The sequence below is a fragment of the Siniperca chuatsi genome, linkage group LG7 (assembly GCF_020085105.1).
Source record: "Siniperca chuatsi isolate FFG_IHB_CAS linkage group LG7, ASM2008510v1, whole genome shotgun sequence".
NCBI lineage: Eukaryota > Metazoa > Chordata > Actinopteri > Centrarchiformes > Sinipercidae > Siniperca > Siniperca chuatsi.
The window spans coordinates 19163941-19190677 of record NC_058048.1 but is presented as its reverse complement, the minus strand read 5'-3'; the positions used below and the strand labels follow the sequence as shown (position 1 = coordinate 19190677).

General features: G+C 40.4%; 1 protein-coding gene across 1 annotated transcript in view; it reads left to right on the top strand.

The window, feature by feature from the left end:
* Nucleotides 1–24940, top strand: part of LOC122879661 (protein jagged-1b) — a 50168-nt gene extending 25228 nt beyond the window's left edge. Inside the window, exons 3-14 of the mRNA XM_044204079.1 lie at nucleotides 2318–2375; nucleotides 7679–7927; nucleotides 10789–10849; nucleotides 11682–11812; nucleotides 13416–13535; nucleotides 14370–14483; nucleotides 17645–17758; nucleotides 21000–21113; nucleotides 21426–21472; nucleotides 21920–22096; nucleotides 23333–23483; nucleotides 23575–24940. Of these exons, the coding sequence (XP_044060014.1) occupies nucleotides 2318–2375; nucleotides 7679–7927; nucleotides 10789–10849; nucleotides 11682–11812; nucleotides 13416–13535; nucleotides 14370–14483; nucleotides 17645–17758; nucleotides 21000–21113; nucleotides 21426–21472; nucleotides 21920–22096; nucleotides 23333–23483; nucleotides 23575–24011 (1773 nt within the window). The 3' untranslated portion in view covers nucleotides 24012–24940. The remainder of the gene's footprint in view (nucleotides 1–2317; nucleotides 2376–7678; nucleotides 7928–10788; nucleotides 10850–11681; nucleotides 11813–13415; nucleotides 13536–14369; nucleotides 14484–17644; nucleotides 17759–20999; nucleotides 21114–21425; nucleotides 21473–21919; nucleotides 22097–23332; nucleotides 23484–23574) is intronic.
* The last annotated feature ends 1797 nt before the right edge of the window (nucleotides 24941–26737 follow it).

The following is a 26737-nucleotide window of genomic DNA, read 5'->3' as shown; positions in this document are numbered from 1 at the left end:
CCCACCCCTCTGGCAGTACGCTCTCGCAGCAAAGACGTGACTACACATCCATGTAGCCCTTTAGGAGAAACCTTACCCACAATGCACACGGTGGAGCAATTTGCATGACAGGCGCTGGTGCGTTTCACAGAGGGAGGGATGGATGGATGGAGAGACAGAGAAAGCCAAAAGAGAGAGAGGAAATTGTTGGTCTGAATTATTCATTGCTGGTCTATAGGATGAACAAATGCATCAAAAAAGAGGAAGGCAGAAGAAAAAAACACACCTGTCCTCTGTTATCTCTCCAGAGTGTGATATCTCTGTAAGCTCAAAGTCATCATTTGAAGATGTCCAGCTTATGCCAAGTCCCCTGCTTGTGTACTGCACGATGGCCTTATATAGGCAGACTTTATCGTTGCATAAGGCTATGAATTTTAATAAAATATCTAGACTTAGTCAAATAGACTGTACACGCAACAACCTGCCCCATCTATCCAGGATTAACCTGCGTGCAGCAATACAGGCCACACACAAAAACTTAAAGCACAATGAAGCATCACACCTGGTCCAAGAGTGTGTTGAATTAAATTAAAGTGAACAGGTTCTCTTGGACGTCCTCCCTCACCACATTGATGTAATGGCCCTTCTCTTCCTCTGTTTCTCTCTGCATGACTGCAGGTTGAGGTTTTCTTGAATCAGCACTCAGCTGCAGCATTGGCTTGTTCGGGCAGTGAATCACTTCTTATGCTTGTCCTTTTTTTTCAAGACTTAGGGCAAGGATAGAAACACACACACACACACACTTTCTACAGTGGTGGAATGAAACTAGGTACATTTACTCAAGTACTGCACTATACAGTTTTGACGTACTTGGACTATACTTGAGTATTTCCATTTTATGTTACTTTATACTTCTACACCACTACATTTATTTCACTGCTATAGTTACTACTTACCTTTCAGATCAAGATTGTGTAAAACACATGACCGGTTTATAAAATATGATGTATTTGTACAGATTAAACTATTAAATATTAAAGCTAAAGTAGCTTTTACTTGTAATGGAGTATTTTTTATAATAATACTTCTTTCACCACTGATTTTTAGTGCTTTATTTGAATCCACCTATTGCATTCTATATAAAGGACATTATGCATTAAGTATACAGGATTCAGATATTTACAGAGGTATTTGTTTTGTTTTGACGCTCATGAGTAAAGAAAACTCTGCATGTGTCACACAGCCAGGCTACCTGTTGCACCTCTCTTTTAAATGTTGGTAAGCCTGGGCTGCCAAATATCAGTATCACTAGCACACTGATATTTGTAACCAGGGACAGATACTTCAGTTTTTCAGAAAAAACCTCATTCATGTGCGGGTCCAAAACATACTGTAGCCCATCTCTAGGATTAAAACTTCTCTTTGGTCTTTATCAACAAACACAACATCAGGGGTTTTACATCAGGGGTGGGTCTTCAACCCACTGGAAGGGAACACACCGCACAACATCACCACCACCACTTCTCGCTCATCGCTGTGGGCGAGTCCACGCTCACAAGCTAGCAAGTAGCTTGCTCATTAGTAAACATGTGTAAATAAGCAACATGCAATTCTCCAACAATTTATATGACTGTGTGCCAAACAGCACTTCATTTCCGTTTGTATCTGTAACGTTGGAGACAAGGGACAGAGTTTTCAGAAAACACAATAATAGTCCTGTATCCACCACTGCATCATTTTTCTTGTCAGTTTTTCGGTAAATCACTGTGCAGCTGCCGGGTGGATTTCGCCCCTGCTTTGCATATATTTAAAAATGTTCAACTTTTAACCCCTTACCTTTTTTTGCATTCCTGGTCAGTCCCACGTTACCTAGAATCCCACAATCCGTTGCAAAGTAATTCACTCGTGTGCCGTAGAAAATGAATAGGGCAGCAAACTTTGCGTCGTGTTGCGCCAGTCAGTCTGTCTTCACAATCAGAGATGTTACAAAACAGTTCATGAGGGATATTTTAAAAGTTCTCACATGAACCTGAGACTGTTTCCACTGACAGAGCTGGATCATGAATTTGTTGTCGTTATTTGTAGACTCAGACACTGTGTACTTTGTAGTGTAATCACCAGGTACAGGATGTATATTCCATATTCTCTACTGCATAAACGATGGCAGTTACAAAGGACGAGATGTTTGCCTCACACACACACAGGACAAGAGAGTGACAATGGATGAAACTGTCAAGGAGCGCAGAATTCATTTTTGTTGTCAAATGTGATATTAAACTCAAAAAATTATATTTGTGGGACATGTTTGACAGATGTTTTCTCCATGTTTTCTTCACAGAAGTCCTTCTCTCTGGTGTTGGAGGCTATGGACTACGACAACGACACATCGGAGTCAGGTGAAGCTGCAGTTTGTGTGTGTGTTTGTGTGACTGTATGCCTTTCTATTCATATGTATGTACACAGGAATGTAAAAGAAAGGCTAAATAAAATTATTATAAGCTTGACATTTTTTACAACAGACATGGAAGAAAGAGAAAAAGGAGTGTGTTGATGTTTTTAATGCATATGAGTCTCCTCCTACTTAGACATATTCTGCTTGTTTTGAAGTTTGAAGGCCACGTAACCAAAGTGTGTAACAGTTATATAAGTTGTAAAACTTTAATTTCATGCCTTTTTTGGATGATTTTTCCCTACCGCCTTCATGTCAGATAAAATCAGATACTGCCATCTATGTTTGGTCACTCTAAAGGGCATTTAAGCTAGGCTAGTTAGCTTTTAGCATTACTAGTTGGTGTTTCTTATTTCTACATTATGATTGTATTTACTCACTACCTTATTAACTACTAAGATGTTGCATCAAAATGGATTTTTCAATTATGGGAAATGGCTAGGTTTAAGAAGCTCATGCCGGTTTGTTTTTTTCGCCTCTGTTTTGTAGTTCCTGGGAATTTCATGTGTTGATTTTGTTTTTAACTACACATTTCTAAACACACATCAAAAAGTCAGATTCTGGTCATAGCTCAATTTTGACCTGTCAAAATTGACATATTTGTGCATCAAAGGTAGGTTAGCTTTTAGCATGACTAGTTGGTGTTACGTTTTTCTCCATTATGATTGTAATCCACTGCCTTATTAATGTGCTATAACAAACTCAATTTCTAAGATGTTGGCGCAATCAAAATAGATTTTTCAAGTAGGAATAAAAAGACTGTAAATTAGCTTTAGCTCTCTGATTTGTAGTTCCTGGCAATTTCACATGTTGTTGTTTTTAATCACACATATGGCATAAGATTTTTTTTATATGGCAAAGCAGATGTCAAAAAGTCAGAGTCTGGTCTTTACTTGTTCAAATATCTGTTTTGACTTTGTAGGACAGTATTCTCCCCCTTGTTTTTCCAAGAAAACATATTATATCTTCTTTATATTACTTCTATCTTATCTATAAGTTTAGTTTTCAACAAGCAACATTTCCATTGAGGCAAAGAATTCATGAGTGCTTGTTTACGAGTATGTGTGGTTTAACATGGTGGAACAATGTGAAAATATCCTTTGTGTCTTTATGGCTGTGATCATATGAGGTTAGAAGGTCTTTTATCCATACCCTTTAATTTCCTGCTTGTCTCCTTGTTGTTTCTCCTCATAATCAGGAAAAGCTCCACGACAGGGCATGTGAGCTGCATGCTATAAAAAGCATAACACACACACACATAGATGTTCCTATGCCTTCCTCATTCCTGTCATGCCACAGTTGTCCCTTTCATACAACCATCCCCAGTCGTATCCAAAAGATGGCTGAGATAATGAAAAACTGCACCAGAGATCCATCTTCTCTGTGTTCGTCTCTCCCGTCCTCTTCCCTCCCTCCTTCTCTCTGCCCTCTAGTGCTGCTCTTACATCTTGTTTGCATTATCTGTCATTTCCACCTGAGCTCCTGACAGCCCTTACATTGGGGTCTAAAGCCGTTCACTAGGCTGGCAGCTTAGCTCAGCCCAAACACAGGCGTCCTGTAGCAGTCTGAATGGACTTACTAGGCCCTGCTGCTAATCAGAAAGGATTACCGAGCACGACTGTACCTTCTGAAGCAGTCCTTGGAAACAGTGAGAAAATATGTTGTCCTTTGAGCACCGACAGTACGACCTTCACTGAGTTTTGTTTAAATAAAATGTAGCTAGTGTTAATGTGCAGGGGCGTACCTTTGTCTATTACAGGATAAATCCAGTTTATCACAACTTTGGTCTTATTTCCATAGTTTTGGTTTGGTCCATTTTTGTTAGTTAAGATACATTTTTACTCTCCAAAGTAATTGCTAGATCTGGGAACATGATGACAAAACCGCAAGTGAGTGCACCTGAAATGTTAGTAATAATCCATCATTGCACGGGAAAACCGTGCATGTAAAACTACAGTACAGTAAGTGGGTCACTGTACATAAGTTGAACCAGGATGCGGGGTGATAAAATTACTTTCGCCTGCCTTCATGAAAGTTATAATGTTCATTTTTAGAGATGTGTTGATTCAACTGTATGATCATTTTGGAGGATGTAGTTTGTGGTGCTGTTGAACTGTATTGCGTTAGACAGAGCGGTGTTTCTGTTATTTAGCCTTCCCTCACTGATATAAATGGATCGGACAAAATCTTGAGTAGTGAAACACGTCAAAATGAGCAAAGGGAAATTATTTCATCTGGCAAATGTGGTGAAACGTGCCCCTGGAGGTTTGTTTTAAACCTGTCTGATCATCTGATCGCTAGTGTTTCTTGCCCCATCTGACTCCTTTTTAGCAATGTCGCCACATTCCCAGATCTCAGCATTTAAAGGCACCTTGTAGAGCTTTCTTGTAAACAAAGAAATGTATTTTTATGTTTACCAACAAGCATTGTGTGAATCTTAAAGGCTTCACAAACTTGATGAATGCATTTCCTTCGTCATAAAACATTTGCAGAGCTGATTTTTGGAAATAGCATGAAATCATTGACTATGCAAGGATCTCTTAAAAACATTGCTCCCTAGCGCAGGGTTTTAACTTTGCCAGTAGTGTTTTTTTGTATTTACGGTATAGTGTTATTTTGAGTGCTGATTTGCTGCTGTGTTCACCCAAGTTTCAACTGTATTGACATAGCACTCACAGCCACAAAATTGCCACCACCGCCGGAGAGAAAGTGAAATTCAATATTAGAAGCGTTATAATCTAGACCAGCTTGTCTATAAAATTCAAGACACATGTTTAGACTTAGTGCTTTTATCCAGACGAGAATATTTTTTAGCGGGACATCCTGCACTTGAATCAACACTGAAAACAAAAACAAGACTACTCTGAGAATTACCCACATACATCAAATATAGGGCAGACACACAAACACTATCCAGGTGATCTATTAGTTTCCATAGGTCTTTTGTATTGATTTGTCTGTTCAGGTGATGTGGAATTGCAAGTCAAAAGGAGGTGTTTTTTCTCCTGCAGTGTTTTCTCAGCTACTGTCAAGGGCAAGCACTTCACAGCTAGTAGCAGGCAGTGGGGAACAATCACCCGAGGCCAGAGAAAGAGATTTAAGTGTTCTTGCTACCTGCAGACAAAATCCCTGTGTGTCTGCTGCTTAAATTCTGTTTGCTTTTCTATAAAGTGTGATTTCAAAAGCAGCTCAGGGCTTCTTGTTGCTGCTGTTTTTGCCATCTAATATTTGAGCTTCTCTCTCTATCGTTCTCTCCATCTTTCTCTCTACTTGTGCTCACTTGTTATTGTGCCATCTCATCTAATCACATTAGAGAGGAAATCAGACTCTGTTATACACCTTCCCTGCTGTGCTGCCTGATAATGTGGTTATTTGTTTCTACTCTCCTCGCCTTGCAGAGAAATTGTGATGATTAAATTAGACCTCTGACATGCCAGAGTCATAAAAAAATGAAAAACCCACAATGCGCTGCAGTAGCGTGATGAGTGTTTGGAAAACCGGGCCCTCAGATTTGACTACAGCCGGAGGACAGTGGAAGAACGGGGCAACGGCTGAGCTAACAGGGCTCTCAGTGGCCGCTTTGTTCCTACTCTTCTTTTACTCTCTTAAACATACACTCATGCACACACACACAAAAAGATGGGCAAACACACACATATACCGGCCAATATGTGCCACTGTTTTCATTCCTTTGTGTCAAACCACGGTGATCTCATCTCTCCATCAGGCAGTTTGTTATGTGTGCGCTAATAGCTGCCTCCCTTCCTCTTTGCCTCTGTCTGTCACACGCACACAGACACACACACTGTACACCATCCCTCTCTCCATCGCTGACTTACTTCCAACAAGACATCCTTTTCTGCGTTACTATCTCGCAGTCTTTCCCTTCATCCTCACCTCCATCTCTTAAATACACACATACATACATTGAGACGCACAAATATACCCACACACACGCATATTCTCAGTGCTTTGTGTGTGTTAATACCCTGCCAGAGGAGATTATTATAACCGAGTTGGGGCTTGTGGGAAATCCCCTCCGGGGGTCAGGAGCAGCAGCCGCTGCCCCAGCGCTGCCCCGGGCCTCGTCTGGTCCTCTCTGGTGTTCAGGCTGCACTGTCTCGTCTCTGCAGACACCCGACCCCTTTTCTCTGGTCCTATAGTCGGCCCTTGTCTCCATCAGTATTCATACTGGAACTGTTTTTCAGTTTACTCATTGTATCTTGGCTATCTGGTCAAGTGCTCTGATGCTGATGGATGTACCTAAGAAATTCTAGGCAGATTAAAGGATGAGAGAGTTTTAGAGAAGCCCACTCACCCAGATCATAACACAACTACATTTAAAAATGCACTTTATTTTCTTTTTGACCTGTCCTCCACACATCTATTCGAAAACGCAAACTACCAGGCTCACATTATTGTGTGGATGGGAAAGAAAACCCTTTTGAAAACACGGACATTTGTCATGTGATCCAAGCTTTAGCCAGAAATCTAAAGCAAGCTGGTGGCACAAACACAAAAATGTCTTAAAATTGCTTAAAGGACCTGCACATGCCAAGTGGCTGAGAAGTTTAAAGCTGCACTAAGTTATATTTTTATATTAACAATGGATCAAATGGCTACATGAAATGTGAAAGGGGTGACAAACCCACAGTCAGCTCTGCGAAGTATCTTTCAGTTAATTGCTTTGGTTTTATTGCCTACAACTTTACTGTTTTGGTTCAGTCTGACTCTCATCAGTGTTGTTTCCAGCAGCAGGCAGCTGTTTTCAGTGAAAAAGCTCATAAAACTGTACACTACCCGCTCAACATCAAATGGCAGATAGACAAAGTTAGCGGCTAACTGGTGAACTTGGTGGAGCATTTAGCAGCTAAAGAGCCAGATATTTCTCTCAGGAGTTGGTGGAGACCAAAGCAGAGCTAAGAATGAATATTGGACTTACATTCATCAGGTGGCCAGAAATGCGACTCCAAATGAATGCTAATGCTGCTCCATAAGTGCTGGTTGTATAAATAGACTGTTTGCTAACACATTCACCATAACAACTTCATAAAGTGATAATATGTCAGTGTTTACAGCTTGTTCTGCTGCCTCCAAGTGACCAAAAAATCAGTTTATGCAGGTTTAAGCACTTTCAACACCTCTGGGTTTGCCACAGTTCCAACCAGTAAGGACAAAATATCAAATAATGGTGGATCATGTGTTTTAATCTAAATCTTAAAAGCCTACCCTTCTTTCCTCCTCCCTCAGGTCAGTTGATTGAGCGAGTCCTCCTCTCCTCCATGTTGAACCCCAGTGAACAGTGGCAGTCATACCGTCATCACGGACAGTCTCTCAGCCTGGAGTACCGGCTTCGCTTCCGCTGTGATTCAAACTACTACGGACCTTTCTGCAACAAGTTCTGCAGGGCTCGCGATGACTTCTTTGGTCACTTCAACTGTGACCCCAGCGGTTCCAAGGTCTGCATGGAGGGCTGGACGGGACCAGAGTGCAAAGAAGGTGAGAGAGGAAACTTTAGAGTACATCACACCATGTGTCCTGGACAAATGTACAATTCATGTACACAATGAGCTCCAGTCTTTAGTTTTCTTTGGTTTAGTCACATTTAGAGCTGTGAAATACTCAAAAATACACCACATAACAATTCATTTACCTATTAAAACACTACTGGATCATACCAATACAATACTTGATGTGTTTTAGCTCCTGATTACAAATGATGTATACATAACTAAAGGTAATGTTAAAGGAATTGTTCGATATTTTGGGAAATACATTCAGCTTTCTCAGAGTTAGATGAGAAGATCGTTACCACTCTCAGACAGACTGAAAACAGGGGGAAACAGCTAGCCTCGGTAGCCACAGTTAACAAAATCCACCTATTTCTTGGCTGGGTGCAGTGGAGACCCAGCCAAGAAAGACTTTGCTTGGCAACCTCATAGTGACAGCAAGACTCCAGGAGGTCACTGCGCTCGACCAAGAAATACGTCGTACATAACCTCCAATAAAACCACAACAAGTTGTTTTTACATTTCACTTTTTTCATGTCCAGATTAAAACAAACGAGAGAAAAATGTTAATCAGTTAGCTTTAGAGGTGCTGGTAGGTGGATTTTGTTACCTTTGGACAGAGCCAGGCTAGCTGTTTCCCGTTTCCAGTCTTAATGCTAAGCTAAGCTAACCAGCGGCTGGCTGTAGCTTCATATTTACTGTACAGACATGAAAGTGGTGTCACTTTTCTCATCTAACTCTCGAAAAGAAAGCCAAGTGTATGTCCAAATGTAGAACTATTCCTTTAACATCAAGTCTGTAATACAATTTGTCAGTGTTACATTATTGTTGCGTGGTGATGCAAAGGGTTAATGAGTTATCTGATAACAATAATGTAACCCTAAAAAAATTCAGACTGACTACACAACTCAAGCAAGTTTTAATAGTATGATAAATGACTTTAATACCATATGGAAATTAATGGAAACCAGAAAAATGGTAGAAAAATAAATTCAGATTTCTTGAACACAACAGCATGGTTTGCGAAACACTCAGCTGTGATATAAAGTCAAAGCAAGTACATTTATTTATATAGCACATTGGAAAACAACAAATGTTGACCAAAGTCTCTCTGTAAAGCACAGAGAAATTTCCAATACAATTAAACATACTGAAATGTAAATAAATAGGTAAATAAGTGCAACAGACAAAATGCAAAAAGCAAATATGTAGTCATTTTAATAACTGGAGGGATTTAAAAGCAGTTGTGAAAAAAAAGAGGTGTCTTAACACAGGATTTAAAAGTGTTGATATATGGTGGAGACCTGATAGTGAACTGTGTGTGATTTGTAGTAAATTAGTTCTTTATCCAAGTTTCTGTTTAACCCTCATTGATCTACCTGCTCAGCTGTGCAGTCACTTATATTACAAAGCTTCACATCTTTTGTTGCTGGCTGAGTTTCACTACAAAATGGTGCATATATATTTGGGAAAATGTTAGTTGCTAGAAAATATTCCGCTAATATTTTCCTCAAGTTGACTTAAGGCCAGTGATGAGAAACATTAGAGAATGTTTTTGCTTTCCATTTATTTTTCCACTATCCCTGGAAGGGGCTTTCCTCTTCAGTGATCCTTTCCAAGGTTTCTTAAAAGGTTTTTCCATGAGTGTGTCCTTGTTTTCCTTTCTAATGTTGGCCTCTGGGGTCCTTTGAAATTGTTATTGTGATTGGAAGGCGTGATTGTGAAGGGCTGTTAAAATAAACTTCACCCACGAACCAGTGTCAACAGCTTTAAATGATAGATACACACACAAACACATACTTACTAACCCTAAAACCAAGTTGTAGTCCTCAAACAGCCCATTGACCAAGTAAGAATCAGCCTCATGAATGTCCTCACTTTCCAAACTTTTGGCAGCATAAAACCCAACGATACTCACTAACAGAAGAAAAGTGCACACATCTACTCTTGTTAATGCCAGTACTCACAGCCTTTAGGACTAATTACACTGACACACTCCTGTACATCAGTAAATACAGTTAGCTTCAGTAGACAGTGTGTGTGTGTGTGTGTGTGTGTGTGTGTGTGTGTGTGTGTGTGTGTGTGTGTGTGTGTGTGTGTGTGTGTGTGTGTCTGTATGTGTGTGTGTGTGGGCGTGGGGGGGAGGGGTTATTCTCCATCTGTCTGTGACTCATCAGCTGGTTGACCTCACTGTGTGACCTGGGAGTGCTGCCATCGTGTTGAGATGGTAAAAGTGAATGGAGGAAACCAGAGTGGAAACCATGGGAACCCTGAAGGGCACGCAGCTAGTTTACGGACATCCTCGCTTCATCTGACTTCCTCCTCAGCAGGTCGTTGCTTGAACTGCAGAGAAGCAGGAAGTCTGAAAAATTAGCCAGGGGTCCCTCTGTTACCCCCTGCAGGTTAATGACCATGATGAAGTTCAGGGACTTTTCAGTCTTGAGTTCTCCAACTGGAAACTTTTGAATATCTTAACTGTTGACACAATGACACATAGGCGGTGTACTTCAGTCAGAGTTAGAGGACACATATTCCAGCAGCCTTCCAATATTTTCTAGGTTTCGTCAAAGTGACAGTACCTACATGGATGATCTGCTTTATATGACCTAAGTTATTTTGCACAATTAAGTGAGTGTTTTGCATATCTGGTGATATCTGGGGTTATTATGTGTTGGCTTTTTGTTTAACTGGAAGTGATCCAGATGTATTCAGTGAAGATTGCAGCTTTTAATGCCCAGTAACTCAACTGAAAGTCTTTTTTCATTTCATAGTTAGTGTTTCCTAGTCTCAAATAGCTCTCTTTGTGTGTGTGTGTGTGTGTGTGTGTGTGTGTGTATGTTTTGTTCACAGCGGTGTGCAAGCAGGGGTGTCATCAGGTCCACGGCTCCTGTACTGTACCTGGAGAATGCAAGTAAGTTAGTGAAAGGCTTAAGAAAATTTCCACTGTAGGCACTTCCGTAGCAGACACCAGGGCCGAATGATAAATACAAATATATATATACAAAGTTATATTATAAATGATGTAATGTAAGGAAGATTCAACCCACCAGTTACTACCAGATAACACCAGAATTTAGCAGTAAACTACAGTGCAATGTAATATTTTAACCTAAAGACAGTGATATGAAGCCTGCTGTAACTTCCTGAACCGTTTCTAAACCCTCTCTTCCTCCAGTCATTCACAGATGATACCCATTCTTTCCGCTGTAGCCAAAATGCAATATTGGTCATGTTAGTTTTTAACCTTATCCTGGATTAGATGTCTGCAATGGGGTTGGAATCCAATGGGTCTGAAATCCTGAAGCAGTAGGCAGGTGCCGGTTTGCCTGCACTGATGGGCTATTTCCACTCTAAAATCTCTGTAGTCATTGCTCTTCACAAATAGAACTATTGAAGTTAAAAGCTGCATATAAGCTGTGAAATGATGTATCTGTTTTAAGTATACACATTTTTTCTAGTCTTTCTTTAGCTGTAGCAGAAACCTGCCCAGAGTAAGTTACAATTAGTGAACAGTAATATTAGTGAACATTCTCAAAGCATCAACAGGTTAAGTTGCCATTTAAAGAAAAAAGTTGCACAACATTTAATAAAAATGAAAAACATCTCTCCCTTCATATGTGACTGAAGGGAACAGCAGCAGCAGCTACATCAAGCACATGAAGTGACAAATGGAACTGGTTTAAAACAGTTACTATTAATCCTATGAATGTGATATGAACAAGCGTCTCTTTGCTCCCTTGCAGGTGTCATTATGGCTGGAAGGGCCCTCTGTGTGACCAGTGTGTGACGTTCCCCGGCTGTGTGTACGGCAGCTGCACTGAGCCCTGGCAGTGTGTGTGCGATGTCAACTGGGGAGGACTCCTATGCGACAAAGGTCAGACATGTGACCCGTTAAGTTGAATGTTTTGAAGTAAGAATGAAAGAAAGCCTGGATATACTAAGCATGGAGATTGTTTGTTTGTTGATCTGTTTCCCTTCTTCTGTTAAATTTAACATCCCAAATATGTAACTGGAGCCGTTTGTATTGAGGGTATCAGACTCACATGGTCCTCGCTTTGACATCATACCCTGAACTCCATCATTTCACTGGATACATAATTCTCCTGTCCAAAATGAGCGCCACACACAACCACATTTTTTGTTACAGATGCAGCAATCTCTTCACCTACAATAAAACATTAACAGTAGACTCAATAATTAACAGTACACCCAGTAATTCAACATGATGAAAAACAGCAAACATGTATACCAAAACCAGTGAAAAATGTCAGTTGACTCATAATCTCACAACTGCCCAGACTCACTACCACCTACTACTGTACCCAGTCGTGCAAATTCCTAAATTTTATCTTAATTTCTACCCTTATGGCTTGTAAAACAGATATTTTCTTGTCATATGTTTTCATTTTTACTCTCTGTGAACCCAAAGGTATAAGAAATTCAACCTATATATTACATAATACTTATGTACTTATACTCTATTCACTGGGAACACCGTGGAGAAAGCTGATAGTGTATCAGTGTATTTATTGGTTCTTGTCTTGGATAACAGCATATATTTTATTATTATGTTTATAGGTTTTTTATTTTATGGTTAGCATTTAATACAAATAAGTTTCTCCTCAGCTAAACTCAATAGGTAGAGGACTGTGTCATCCGCGTAAGACCTTTATTGTGTATGGTATGTTGGTTAAGAACTCCGTCTGTCTGTGTGTGTGTGTGTGTGTGTGTGAGAGAGAGAGAGAGAGAAACATTGTGCGTGCAGCATATTTGTTTGTCAGCCATGGTTTGTCACACACCTTCCCAGGCGTACTGATCTTCTGTATGAGATAAGACACAGCTCCCTCAGGGCTTCACCTTCTTTAACTTTTCCCACCACACTGCAGTAAAGACATTATCCCACAATATAACCACCCACCTCCCACCTCTGTCCCAGTGTGGGAGCTGGGATCAAGGAGCCAAACGAGTGCCCACGGGACGGTGTATTGTGCAGTGGAAAGGTGATAGCCTTGGGTAAGGTGAATGTGAGCAGGGCTGGGCTGGGCGCTCTTCGCTAGGTGGGGTCCTGAGCTGTTTCTGTGTATTCAGAAAGGCTCTGTAAAGAGCTGTGGTGAGACAAAGAGACCGTGGACACAGAGGAGATCATTAGAGAAAGCAAAGCTTTAATCAGACTTAACACTCGAGACAACAGGCCCTGCAGCTACTGGCCTGCACAGTCAGCACACTGAGCTGACCTGGATACACTTTCACCTCTGTGTGCAGTGTGCGTGTGTCTGTGTGTCTGTGTGTGTGTGTGTGTGTGTGTGTGTACCATGCACTCTTTACCTGAAAAAAGGTCAAACTGAAGTGAACTTGGATCCATCTGCATCCTCATTCCTTTATCTTGTCTTCACTATATACTTTATTTCTCTACTGTTTTGTGGTTTGGACTAAAATATAAAAGCATACTTTAATCTGAACATTTTTTATGGTTTCAGATCTGAACTATTGTGGCACCCACCAGCCCTGTAAGAACGGCGGGACCTGCACCAACACAGAGCCAAACGAGTACCAGTGTGAGTGCCAGGAAGGTTTCAGAGGACGCAACTGTGACATTGGTGAGTGCAGCTTCACCATAAAGGCACTGAACCAGTGAAAAGAAAAGTTTATTCGAAAACTGTATGTGGACACAGCAGAAAACAAATGTGGAATGAAATCCAGGTTGTTTGTCTACACTAATGAAAGAGATGCCTAGAGAAATAAAGACACTATGTGGCACAGGGAGCAAAAGTTAAGGTCAAATTGAACATGTTAAGTATTTCGAAATAACATATACATATCAATATATACAACATAGAAAATAACTAATGGAAAAATAACTATATAGACACTGCATAAAAGCACATAGGCAAAAATATATACAGTAAATCTGTACCTGAACATCGCAGATTCATTCTTTAGTTGAATTCATACCATACAGTGTGGCGATCCCATGGCTGGAGCAGGACATCCAATGGTCCTCGGAGCGCCCATCCCAGGTTCAGCTCAGCAGGGGTGACTCCAGTGGATTCGTGGACGGCAGAATTGAGAGTAAACCGAACCTTAACAACAATGATTGCCTCGTATGTAGGATTAGCAGATGTCTTGCTCCAGCCACGGGATCGCCACAACAGATATCTGACATGACAAAAATGTTTTTTTATTAGTATTATGTTATATACATATTTTGAAACTGATTCACATTTTTGCAAAGTTAAATCAAATCTTGTTGCTTCTCAAAACACACACAGGGAGAGAGGAGGCAAGTAGAAACATCCTCTTTGGGTGGTTATATGAATTTGTCTTCGTTTTGAGAGAAAGCAACCTGCACAACCTTTGATTTTACATTACAGACAAATTGCACTACAATATTAACTGTAAGTACTTTTCCTCTTTTGTCATGCCTCCGTCAGTGGAACATGCGTGTTTATCGTCCCCGTGTATGAACGGAGCCACCTGTGTAGAAGACCCGACAGGCTTCAGCTGCAACTGTAGCGACGGCTGGACCGGACACACCTGCGCTGATGGTGACTGTCAATGCCACACACACACAGTCATGTTTCCATCACTTCAGAGGACATTACATTGACTTACATTAATTTCCTAGAGATTCACTCTAACCATAACCACTACGTGCCTAACCCTAACCCTTACCCTAACCTTAAACCAAGTCTTCACCCTAAAATTTTATGATTTATGTTATGCAAGTCCCCACAATGTGACTGTGTAAACAGATTTATGTCCCCAATACATGAGTAATACAAGGCCACACACACACCCCTCACAAACACACCCAACTCTGAGCTGAGGGGCTGGGCAGTGTGAGATTGTCTGTGATTGGTTGTTATTGGATCAAAGCCAATGAATGACTCTAATCAATCCAACAGAGGAAGCTAAATTAGCTTGAACACAAACAGAATCAACAGCAATCAGTGGTCTATCTCACCGTCTGTCTGCCTTTGTATGTGTGTGTGTGTGTGTGTGTGTGTGTGCATTTTCACACTTATTTTCATTGCCAAGAAAAGGTGAGGTGGCGCATCTTTGATCAGCTCTATTGATTTAATTTAAACAGAGGTGAAACTGTGAGTTAAGTGTGGGGGTTTTTTTAATGGCGGTGAATCAAGATTTTATTGTCTAGTGTTTTACTCTCGTATGGCTTGCTCAGACATAGTGTCTGGCATCCAGATACATCCAGATGTTGTCTAGATCCAGATGAAGTGAATTAAAGTTCATAAATGCCAGCAGAGTGTGTCACAAGCACCTGTGGAGGAGTGACCACTTGTGATCACACAGGTGTGGCTGTAGCTCAGTTGGTAGAGTGGGTTCTTATGTCTGCATGTTAAAGTGTAAAACAAGGAAAGCACTGAACCCCAAATTGCTCCTGATGTGATGAAAAACTGTGGAGAAAGTACAACTTAGATCTGAAAGTAACGAAACACAAAGCAGATGCTCCTCATAACTGTACATGTAGTCTACTGTCCACAAGAAAGGAAAAAAATCCCCCCAAAATTCAAGTCACACTGCTTACTTACAGTAAAGTACAAAAGTTGCAAGACTACCGCGCATCGACTGCACATTAGTCATCTTCCCAAGGGTCAAACCATCACTTACACGCAGACAAGTGAATACTATCAGCACAGACTTTAATCCCATATGTGAGGATTTGTGCGGTAACATCTGGCTCCCTTGTGGTGTGTGTGTATGGGAAAAAAGGCTGAAGTGTCTGCCAAATGAATGTAACGTTATCAGATTTTGTTTGCTCAGTGAGGAAACTGAGACCACTGCTAAACATAAAAACAATACATACAGAGCAGGAATGACATGTTGTTGTTGGCTTTTGTCCTCATCACTTGTGGTGACATTAGTTTGCTGTACAGTAGGCTGATGTCTTTCCTAAGATATGCTAGACTGTCTAACTTTGGCCATTACAAACCAGTAACACCAGCTGCTTAAAGAATGAATGAAAAATTGAAGCAGCAAAGGCCGAGATACCCTGAGTTTTAATCGTAGTAGTATTAATCAAGCTCAGACATGCTGGATCATACAATTCCCATGATCCCAATCCCATAATCTGAGCTAACTCTGATGACATCAACAGAGGTATTTTCTCAAACTTTATAAAGCTCCTCCACAGCAACAGAAGACATTATCCAGGCTTAGTAGTAATCTTAGTGACGAGTAATGTGACCTTTAAGTGTAAATGGTGGAGTGCCCCGTTAAGATGACACTAAGTAGCCTCCAGAAGTCTTAATATGTCAGCTTCCACACCTAAACATTTGTAAGCATGTGCAGTTAGAGGAAACGTTTTAAAAGAATACAATGAATCACACAATTTGACACTGTTTGATCTGTCTGATCGTGGTTCCTTGTACACGCTATGTTACATTGGCTTACAGCAGCCCTCGCACCTTGTAAGATCTCCCACTTCTTCCACTTCTTGTAGTGTGGATAAAGGTCAAACATGTTTTTGGCTGCGACGTAACAACTACGCCGTCACAACAGTCCATCTCAGGCTTGATCATGTGGTCTGTCTGTGTGTGAGAAGCTTATATATACAGTAGGTTTGGGCTTGTGTTGTGTGTTATGGTTTGTCAGAGCTGCATGTGTAAACAAGCAGCGTTTCGCATCCTCTGCTTTCACCTCTATCATGATAAACAGCGCTGCAGGTCAGTCACTAGCATGTAAGCACTTCAACAGGAAGCATTTTTATCAGAGAGAGTGAGAGAATAAGAGGAGAGGGACAAACAGAGGAATAAAGGAATAGTTTATTTTTGCTCTTGTTATTTGTTGCTGGCTTTATTAACAGTCAGAGAGGCAGTCAATCTCTTTCTCTGTATGTGTTGTGGGGGGCTCTCTGGAGGATACACAGTGAGAGGATTGTCAGGCTCGCAGGGAATGACAACCATAACCACTACACAGCTCTGCTTTCAGACTAGATTTATATATATAACCGATATTAATTAAAGGCTTCTTTGTTTGTTATGAATTCTCCGTCTAGTTTTTTGGGGGAACTGCCGCTAGCTTGGCTGGGTTATTATTGCTCAGGGTTGCAGTCAGGGTCAGGAGGATGGAAAATGGTTGTTCTGCAGGGTTAGGTAAATGAAAAAAGGTTATGAGAGAGACAGGGCGAAGGACATATACCACAGGGTAATGCATGGGAAAAGTTATGATGCTACTACTGCACACATGTGGTAGCATGCATGGTTAACCCCTCAAACGAAAGCTTCTCTCTGTCTGTTTGTGCTCTTTTTTCTCACATTCCCTCTGTTCCTTTATCTGTTTTTAATTCCTTTTCAGAGGAGCGGAACCAGGTGTGGCAGCTCCATTTTTCTATTTGTAATGTACCCCGTCTCTCCTTTTTTTTTTTTACCCATCATCCTTTCCTTTATTTATATTCCCTCATTCCTCCATCCTCTCTGGGAAAGGTTTGAGGTGTCAGCCACGTTCGTGCAGCAGATGATTATATTTATCACTGTTTGCACAGAAACCAGAGCAGCAGAAAAGAGAATGAAAACACACACCGCCAAAGCATCCGCATACCAATGCCACAGTTCAGATCACACATGTCCACATGGTGGCATCACACGGACTCAGCGACACACACAAAATGTGTCTTTGATATTCACACACACGCTCCCATTACACAGACCAGTAGTTCATGTACAATATTTTCTCTTTTTCTTCCCAGCGGTGAGGCAGTGTGATCGGAGCCCTTGTGGCCATGGAGCAACGTGTCAGGAGGCTCCTGGAGGTTTCCGGTGCCTCTGCCCGCCTAGATGGACTGGCAGGACGTGTCAGCTGGGTCAGTGGGTCAGAATTAAACATGTATTATATATATACATGTAGAGGGTCACTGCCACTGAATAATGGTAGCCTGTTATGCCTATTTTCCTATTTTAAAATATGCATAAATATGTCATATAGCACGTTTTAAAACACAATAGGAATATACTTTACTACTGAATAAAATCAAAAATACTAGATCAAGAGTTAAAGTAGGGCTGGGCAATAATTATAGGCTAGGCAGTATTATTGTTTATTGAATTTAAGGAAAATCAGAAATTTCTCTCATCAAAATTGATGACAATGAATGAAATTAATGACAATTAATGGCCAAATTAGTTACACAAGATTCATTCAGTTCTGGATTTCAGTTGTTTTTTAAATAATTATTATTATTGGTGCAAAAACATTAACTGTAGTGACTTTACAGATACAACAATGATAGAAACTGAGATAAAATACACAAGGACAGACAAAGAAAAACAGGGTGATGCACAGAACTTAACATAATACAAACATAAACCAAAACAAAAAAACAAAAAGGATGATACCAGGATGATGACAAAGGATGGTATTATAATAACATCATGCAGTTACCATGATTTAAATGTGTGTAATTAAAACAAGTACATAAGAACTTCAAAGTTGAGATTGGAAGTTCATTCTTGACCTTGGAAATAGCAATTGACAAAACAAACTCACCACAAGGTCCATTTAGCAACTGTTCTGGAGCTTTCAAATGGCAGTCCTAACTAGTTATTGAAGGTTTTGTTTTTACACAAAAGGTTTAATTTAGCCTAATGCAAAACGGTGGAACACAGTTCATAGGCTCACCTGGTGGAGCGCGCCCCGTGTATCGGTGCTGGGTCCTTGCTGCGTGTTGTGTCCTCTCTCTCGCCCCCTTTCCTGTTTGTCTTCAACTGCACTGTCAAAAAAAAGAGGCAAAAAGCCCCCCGAAATTTTTTTTTATTATTATTTTGCTTAAATTTTACATTTTGTGATATATCTTACGTATGATATGTACTTTGATATTGAAAAATATATCCTTATTAATTTTGTGACATTGATTTCAACCATATTGCCCAGCCATAAAAAGTAATGTAATGAAAGCAAGAAACTAATGCAAATAGTGTTTTTAAAGATGGAGGACCAAGATAATCTGATGCCAGAACTATGTACTGCACAACTAATCAATAAAATATAAAACTTTTGATCTAAGCCCTACAGATGATAGCATACTGGGGGTTTTGTAATGGTGATACATTTTCATAATTAAAGTATATCGCTACAGTTGTTTATACAGTGAACTATTAATGATATTTATCATCTTCAAAGGCGTCTATTCATTGGATTTTTAACACTGATCCTCTAACAAGCTAAATCAATCTGAGCTGTAACACACAGCTGGTTTCAAAAGCTGCATTTCAATGAGCAATATGTGATTATGTGTTCCAGTTGAAGTGAAATATGCATTTAAAGCACAAATTAAAAAGGCAGAAAAAGCCGATGGCATGTCAATTCTCCTATAAACTCATCCTGACTGTGAATCAGTATTCGCTAAATGCACTGCCACGTCTCTTTGGGCTACATTCGCTCATTTTGACAAGTGTACTCCCAGAGGGTTGTTGTGTTAGATAGTATAGCAAAGTGAATATTGTGATGAGGTCACACACACACACACACACACACACACACACACACACACACACACACACACACAGACAAACTACTATAGGACATACTATATACACACATACAGAGGCTTGGGGGTTATGAAGTAAAAACTGAGACATATTTCAGGATGACAGCCTCCTGCTCCTCTGTGTTACAGTGATATGTCACTCTGACACTTGATAATCCCCCATAGTTCCACATCGCAGGTCAGTGGCTCACAGTATAACACACACACACACACACACACACACACACACACACACACACACACACACAGTGTTCAAACACAAGTGATAAAACTCTTTACAGCCTGAGCCGAGAGGCAGAGCATCAGTAGTGCCTCAAATGGTGAAAGGCAATTATACTTTCTATCAGTTTCACTCTTTTATTAGCCGACTTCTGTCCCCCACATTTTCTCCCACACCGGGCAGAATCCCCAGGCATTTCCATAGATAACACCCACACACACACACACACACACACACACACACACACACACTCCATCAGTGCTAAATCCTAATAGGCCTCTCACTGATGGTAACAGGTTAGATTACCTATAACTGACTGACTACTTCCTCTTTATTCATTCAGCGTTTCTTTCTAATCCTCTTCCTCTGCTATCAGAGCCAAGCCCTCTGGGGTTCCTGGCTTTTACACTCCCAGTGTGACAGAGGGTGGGAATAGGCACACATAAACTTAACAGAAGCAGTGGTACAGCAGGGGGATCTGTGCATAAACAAAGATGTAAGAAGATGCTGCAAGGCATTATTTTGGATGTACTATGCATCTGTAAACATAATATTTGATAAAGGCAAGCACTCTCTCTCCAGGTGTTGGTGTGCGTCCTGCTGCCATCTGCCCAGCAATTCTCCACGGTTCAGTTCAAGCACTCACTTCAAAATTTAATTTAACTTTGGTTGAACTGGTGGTTAAAGATCGTCAGGGCCCAGTAGGAGACATACCGGATTAGTTTTATGGGATGTTTTATCTCATTTCAGTGAGAAGTTTAATTAGTGTAGTGCTGTTTATGAGTTCTGCAACAAGATTAGACTGATACTTTGTGTGTCCTCTCATTTCATTTCCTGTATAATAACTACCTTTGTAGAATTAGTGTACAGAGTGAACTTCACAGCTTTTGTTCCATCAGCAGAACAAAAATAAAATTCTGGGGAAAACAATTAAAATTATGAATTAAAATGATCAAAATACATATGCAGAATACTCATGGAAAGTATGTTGACATCATCAGGAGGTACACACATCCATACATTTTTACAGGTGCTGGGTAACAATAATGTGCACAAACGAATGAAACAATACCTGCAACTGCTATCTTGTTATGTCATATGAGGAAGACAATTTGCGGTCGAAATGTTGCATGTCTAGAATTAAACAGGACCTGGGAACATAATGTTGATATAAAACGTTTGTATCAGTCGCTTCTGTCCAAAAATGTTGATTAACATAACCGGTTTATCACTGGTTTAGATCTATCAGAGACGTTAGCTGTAAAGCCTAAAGTAGGGATGTTGTTCATCAGATCAGTATTTTTAGAAACTTTTCCTTTTATTTCTTTCTCCCTTTAGACACCAACGAGTGTGAAATGAGTATATGTGTCCACGCCCGCTCTTGTCGCAACCTGATCGGTGGATACCTGTGTGACTGCCTTCCTGGATGGACGGGGTCTAACTGTGACATTAGTGAGTATAAAAGGAAAAGGAAAGGAAAGGAAAGGAATAAAAGAAGGAAATGATAGTCCTGTGGCAGGTGGTGAAACATGAAGAGCCTCAGTGGATTGTGTTTAAACCAATTCCCCTGCAGCCCAGACTGCCTGCAGGCAGGAAACCATTTTACTCCAACTTCAGTTCCATCAATCATCTGTCACAGGGTATCACTGAAACACACTTAAAATGTAACACTCACAAATGCGAGTGTGTGAAGTTTTGTTTTTGACTATTATACATATCCTGTCTCTGATTGACAGATTAATATAATGTTTCTCTGGTTTCTAGGGAACAGCAGCTGTCAGGGTTTGTGTTTGAACGGCGGACGTTGCGAGGTAAGGAGTCCTAGCTGTGCTGCCCTTTTCTCTCTGTCTAATTTACCTGTCGTCTCTGCATATCAGTCACAACACTGACCTGCTTCATTGTCTTCCTCTCACTCTCATATTCACTGTAGTGACATTATCGCCTTCTTTAAGAATTCTGACACAACTCAAGAAACTAAGTTTCAAAAGCGAATCATTGGGGATCATTGTAATTGTGTTAACACCCAAGGCATTTCAGGCCTTCTTCAGAGAATAAAAAAAACTCTTTTTAAAATTATTTTGCCTCAAGATGTGAGCAGTATTTATTCTCAAAGGGGCAAATGTTTCATTCCCTGTGGCAGATCCATGACAGGCCTCCCCTTTCTCTCTTTAGTGCCCTTTTTACCCACTTCATATAATCGTTGCGCTCTCTGTTTTACATACATATAAATAACATACACTATATACTGTCCCACATAGGACCAGATGTCAGGGTCCACATGCTTGTGTCCACCTGGTTTCTCGGGGAAATATTGCCAAAATGGCCCGAGCCCTTGTGACAGCGCCCCCTGTCTACATGGAGGACAGTGTGTGGAGAAGGATGGAAGGACCGTCACCTGCAACTGTCTCATGGGATATTCAGGAGTCTTCTGTGAGGTTGGAGAACCTTCATAGATCTTAGCTTAAGGCTGCTTAGTCTGCAGAATGAAAACTATTTCAAAAGTAAAGACATACAATGACAAAACTAAATGTGCAGTGAAGGAAGAAATCCAAGATGCTAATACGACGTCTTCCCCAATATGGAAAACATCTTAGATTCAATCGTGTGTAATCCTAAAAAGAAATGTAAAAAAAAAAAAAATAGAACAATCAAAGACAAATATAAATGTTCAAAAATTAAATAAAAGATTACAAAAATATATCATGTTACTTATTTGGCACCATCAATGAGATGTTCTTAATTAAATCTTGAAGACACAAAGTAGTTTGCATTACTGTATATTTGTTACAAAGAGAAGGACCTCCATATTTCATGTTATATTGTTAAGAAAAAGTATGCCAGTACGGTACATAAAACTCCTTTAAAGACTTAGTAGAATGTGAATAAAAGCCTTAAAAATAATTCAAAATTTGGAAAATGTCGGGGAGACTATTAGTTACATAGAGATACTCAACATAGATAAACCCTCATATGTAAAAAAAAAAAATATTCATTTTCTGAAGAGTTAATGAACTCAACATTGGGGCAGATATCTCACAGCTCCAGGGTTAGTAGCCTAACAATATTACAGTATCTTCTGCCCTCACTAGCTTCTGCACAGCTGTGCAGCGAACTAAATACACTTCCAGTAAAGGTTGAAGACAGCGATTGGTCTGACGAGGTTTTTACTGGAAGCAGTTGTGAAAACAGCACTGGACAACATATTAGCTGTCAGATTAGTTACATTGTGCTTCATGTCAGGAAGAAACAAAGCATCATCAGCTAAGGAGCAACATTATGTCCCCACAGAGAGTACAACACAGTAATTAATCTAGTAAACAAACACATAGAGTCCACAAGAGGAAAAGTAAAAAGAGTAAACTAAATACTTAACAGTTCACCCAACAGTAAATCAACAGTTACTTAGAATGTTGTGTTAGCAACACATTAGCCTCAGAAAGCTATGGCTAATGGCTAGCTTGGTTAGCAGTAAACTGATATGCAGAAAACAAAATTAACAAATCAACAATCACTACAATAAAAAAAAGAGTACCATCAGATTAAGCTCCAACAAGGGCGTCTGGGGAGTAGATACAAGATGCCTGTCACTATTTGCTTGGACACAGATCTGACACAATGGATGTAACAATGTCAATTAAACTGCAACTGTTTTGTTCTTTCCATGATTTCAGATAGAGTTGGATCTGTGCAATCCCAACCCGTGCCAGCAGGGGATATCCTGTCACAGCACAGAGGGAAGATACATGTGTGCCTGCCCTGAGGGTTACTATGGTAATGAGTGCCTGAGCCTCAAAAATACCTGCATTGGTCAACACTGTCCAGGTAAGAAAGATATGCGTGTGTGTGTTTTAAAAAGTACAAAATCTCCATGAAGTCTTGTCTAACCTCACTATTTCTGCCTCCATGTCTGTAGGTGCCATGTCTGACACGACACATGGGGGGGTCAGCTTCTACATTTTCCTGGTGGGCGTCTTAGCTCTAGTGACGGTCTGTGGCTGTGCGGCCTGCGCCTTCATTCTCTCCCACCTCCATCGAAAGCGGAAAAAGCAGCAGGACGTCCCACAGGAAGAAGGCATCAACAACCAGAGGGAGTTTGTCAACCTCATCAGAAACGTGGACCGTCCCGTGCCCCTCCTGCCCCCCGCTGCCCCGCTTGTGCACCCTCCAGCCCCTGCCCCCGTCTCACGTTGCTACGAGGAGATTGAACTGACCCTGCCGCCCTCACCAGCACCTTCACACCCTTCTCCGGCACTAAAGCCAGCCCACGCCCCCAAGCTGGACATTTCAAACCGGGAGAGGGAGAAGTTGAACCGCTTCCACTACACAGACAACCAGGAACTGGAGGTCTGACCCTTGAACTTCTGGGCCTCTGAGGAGCTTTTTATTTTATTTTATTTTGCATTCTTCGCACTCTCTCGCTCACAGGAACCTGTTTCCAGTTTCTTGCACTGTGTCACTGTTGCAGTCATGAAAATGGGGTGACCCTATGACATTTGTGTGCTCAGATAGATATCAGCAGACACTTGAGGAGCGAAGGCTGCTAAGTAGAGGGGTCAAAAGTCTTACTGTGTTGTCGTCTTTGACTTTATTTTGACAACTATGAGAAGGAGCAAGTGCATGATGTTTGACTGAAAGACTCATTGACTCTTGATTTGATCTGGAGACTTAAAGACTTGCCTTGGAGTGCCTGTCAAGAGGAAATAGAGGATCAGCCTTTGTAGGAGCCTATCAACCTTTTTTCTGGTCCATGATCTGATTGGTGTTTTTAGACTGAACTCTGAAAGACAGAGAGATTAATGAATGGATGCTTATTTAACACTCGGTGTGTTTCTGTGTCTGGTTGTATGTAAGTGTGAGTGTGCGAATGTGTGAGAGTGAAATAGAGAATGTATATTATGAGTGAATGTGGGGAACAAGAAAGGACAGAGACTTTTACTTTAAGAAAAGAAAACAAAGTTGATATACTTGTCAAAGAAAGTGCATACTCCTGCTCCAAAGGCTTTTAAGCCTTTTGAAAACTGTTACAAAAAAACTATACACTGTTGCCTGTATTGTCTCTGTAATACTACAGTTTGTCAAAGATGTATGATTTTTGTTATACCTGCGTGTAAAATAGCTTTTTTTGTACATGAATATATTGTACATATTGATGCCCTTTTTGTACTGTGGTTTGGTCTGAAAGTATCACTGTATTACTTTGTTCTGTTTGTCCCATTTCACTTTCCATTTGGAGCAACCAGCACATGTGGATTGTAATAAAAGTGCATTTACCAACTCTATTTCATTTTTTTTATTGCCTGTAATCATTCATCACTAGCATTAGTCACTGCTAGAGGCCGGTGTCAGCGCTGCCACACAGAGATTAACTATGGTCTTTGCAAGAGAGAGTAAAGTGCTTCTCACCCTTTTTATGTGTGCATAAGAACCTTTGGGATGCTATTACAAGCTTTGTTGTTGATATCATTATCAGAGGCCCATGCAAGGATATTTCATGAGGGCGCAATAAGGAATGCATAGTTTTTTGAAGTTCTCATTTGCTGTATATTTAATAATTTGTAATTGAAGTGAATTACAAGCTCAAAAATTATGCATTCTCAGTGTGCAAGTTCAGCTGCCACAGTCCAACCTGTTTAAACCTCTTAAACTTCCCACAGGTGGGTCCATCTTTACACATTTAGAGAAACAATAACATTAAAAAATAAATAGGTAGATAGAAATAATTTTTAAAAAGCTATATGACTAATTACGATGGTCTTTGCAAGAGAGCATAAAGTGCTTCTTACCCTTTGTGTTTGTGTGTGTGCACTTTTCGGATGCAAGTTTTTGTGTTCATACCATTGTCAGAGGCCCAAGGGAGGACATTTCATGATGGAGCACATGGCTCAATGCCACTGTGACTAGGTCAGTGGGTCACTGTATGCTCAAGGTCTCTCTCTGACACACATTCACAAACAATGATGCTGACAGTGCCAGGAAAAAATGGAAAACGACTGGATTGAAACCAGTCCTCCTAGAAAACGACGGTGTGGTTGTGAGAAATGCGTCTGTTGTTGGAAAGTTTGTGAAACTTGCAGTAAGTTTTAAGAGCAGCTGGCTTTTGAGGAAAACTGCTGCCAGTCAAAACTTTTTGAATCCCTCCTTGTAACTCCTTAGCAGTGTGTAATTGTAAATTCATTTTAATTATTAATGTAGAGTTTCTAATATTAGGGTATTTTCAGCAATACGTTAGGTATAACAAAAACTGCTAAAATATACTGTATCAAAACATAAAGAACAAACAAACAAATAATTTATCTGGCAGTGTACTGTACATATCATCCGTGTATATCATGCTGATGTTGAAATGACAAATTCGCTGTAAAATGTGAGTGTGTGAAAGGGGTAAGGGGACAGGGTTTTGTGCGTCGGGGCAGTGTAAAGTGACTGCAGGGTTACAGCAGCAACAGTTAATGGGCAAATGGATGTGACAAATGTGACCTTCAGCCTTTGCAAACTGCGGCAGGCTGGAAATGAACATGGGCTTCCTGTCACCGCCCTGTTCAGGAGGAAATGTAGGAAATAGAGTTTACACACACATGCAGACACTACTGTATGTGTAGGATCCTCTCTACACCTGCTGTACGCCCCAGGATGTCAGACCCCAGCCCACAGATTAGAAAGTTTTCATTCAGTTGAACAGTTGCTGCCCCTCAAACCAAAGACCTTTTGTTAATTTTGAGAAACTGTTTCATCTTAATACCTGTTATATCCCAGGTGTTGACAGTGATCCTGACAGTACAAATATAGGGTAATCTGGGGTTTAAGCAATGATTAACTTGTCACTGGGGATCAACATTTATATAAGGCCTATTGCATGTGACTGGTATAAAGGCATATCATTTATGTTAATTCAGTTAATCTGGGTTGACACAATAAACATTTCTTCACAAAATAGAGTTTTGAGGTGAAGTTATTAAATTAATTAACTTTATTTCACCAAGATAATCTCAAAAGTAAAGTGGATTTATGGGCATCTCTCCTGTTATACAGGGACACCTTGTGGCCACAGATGGTACACAAAATTAAAAACCACTGAC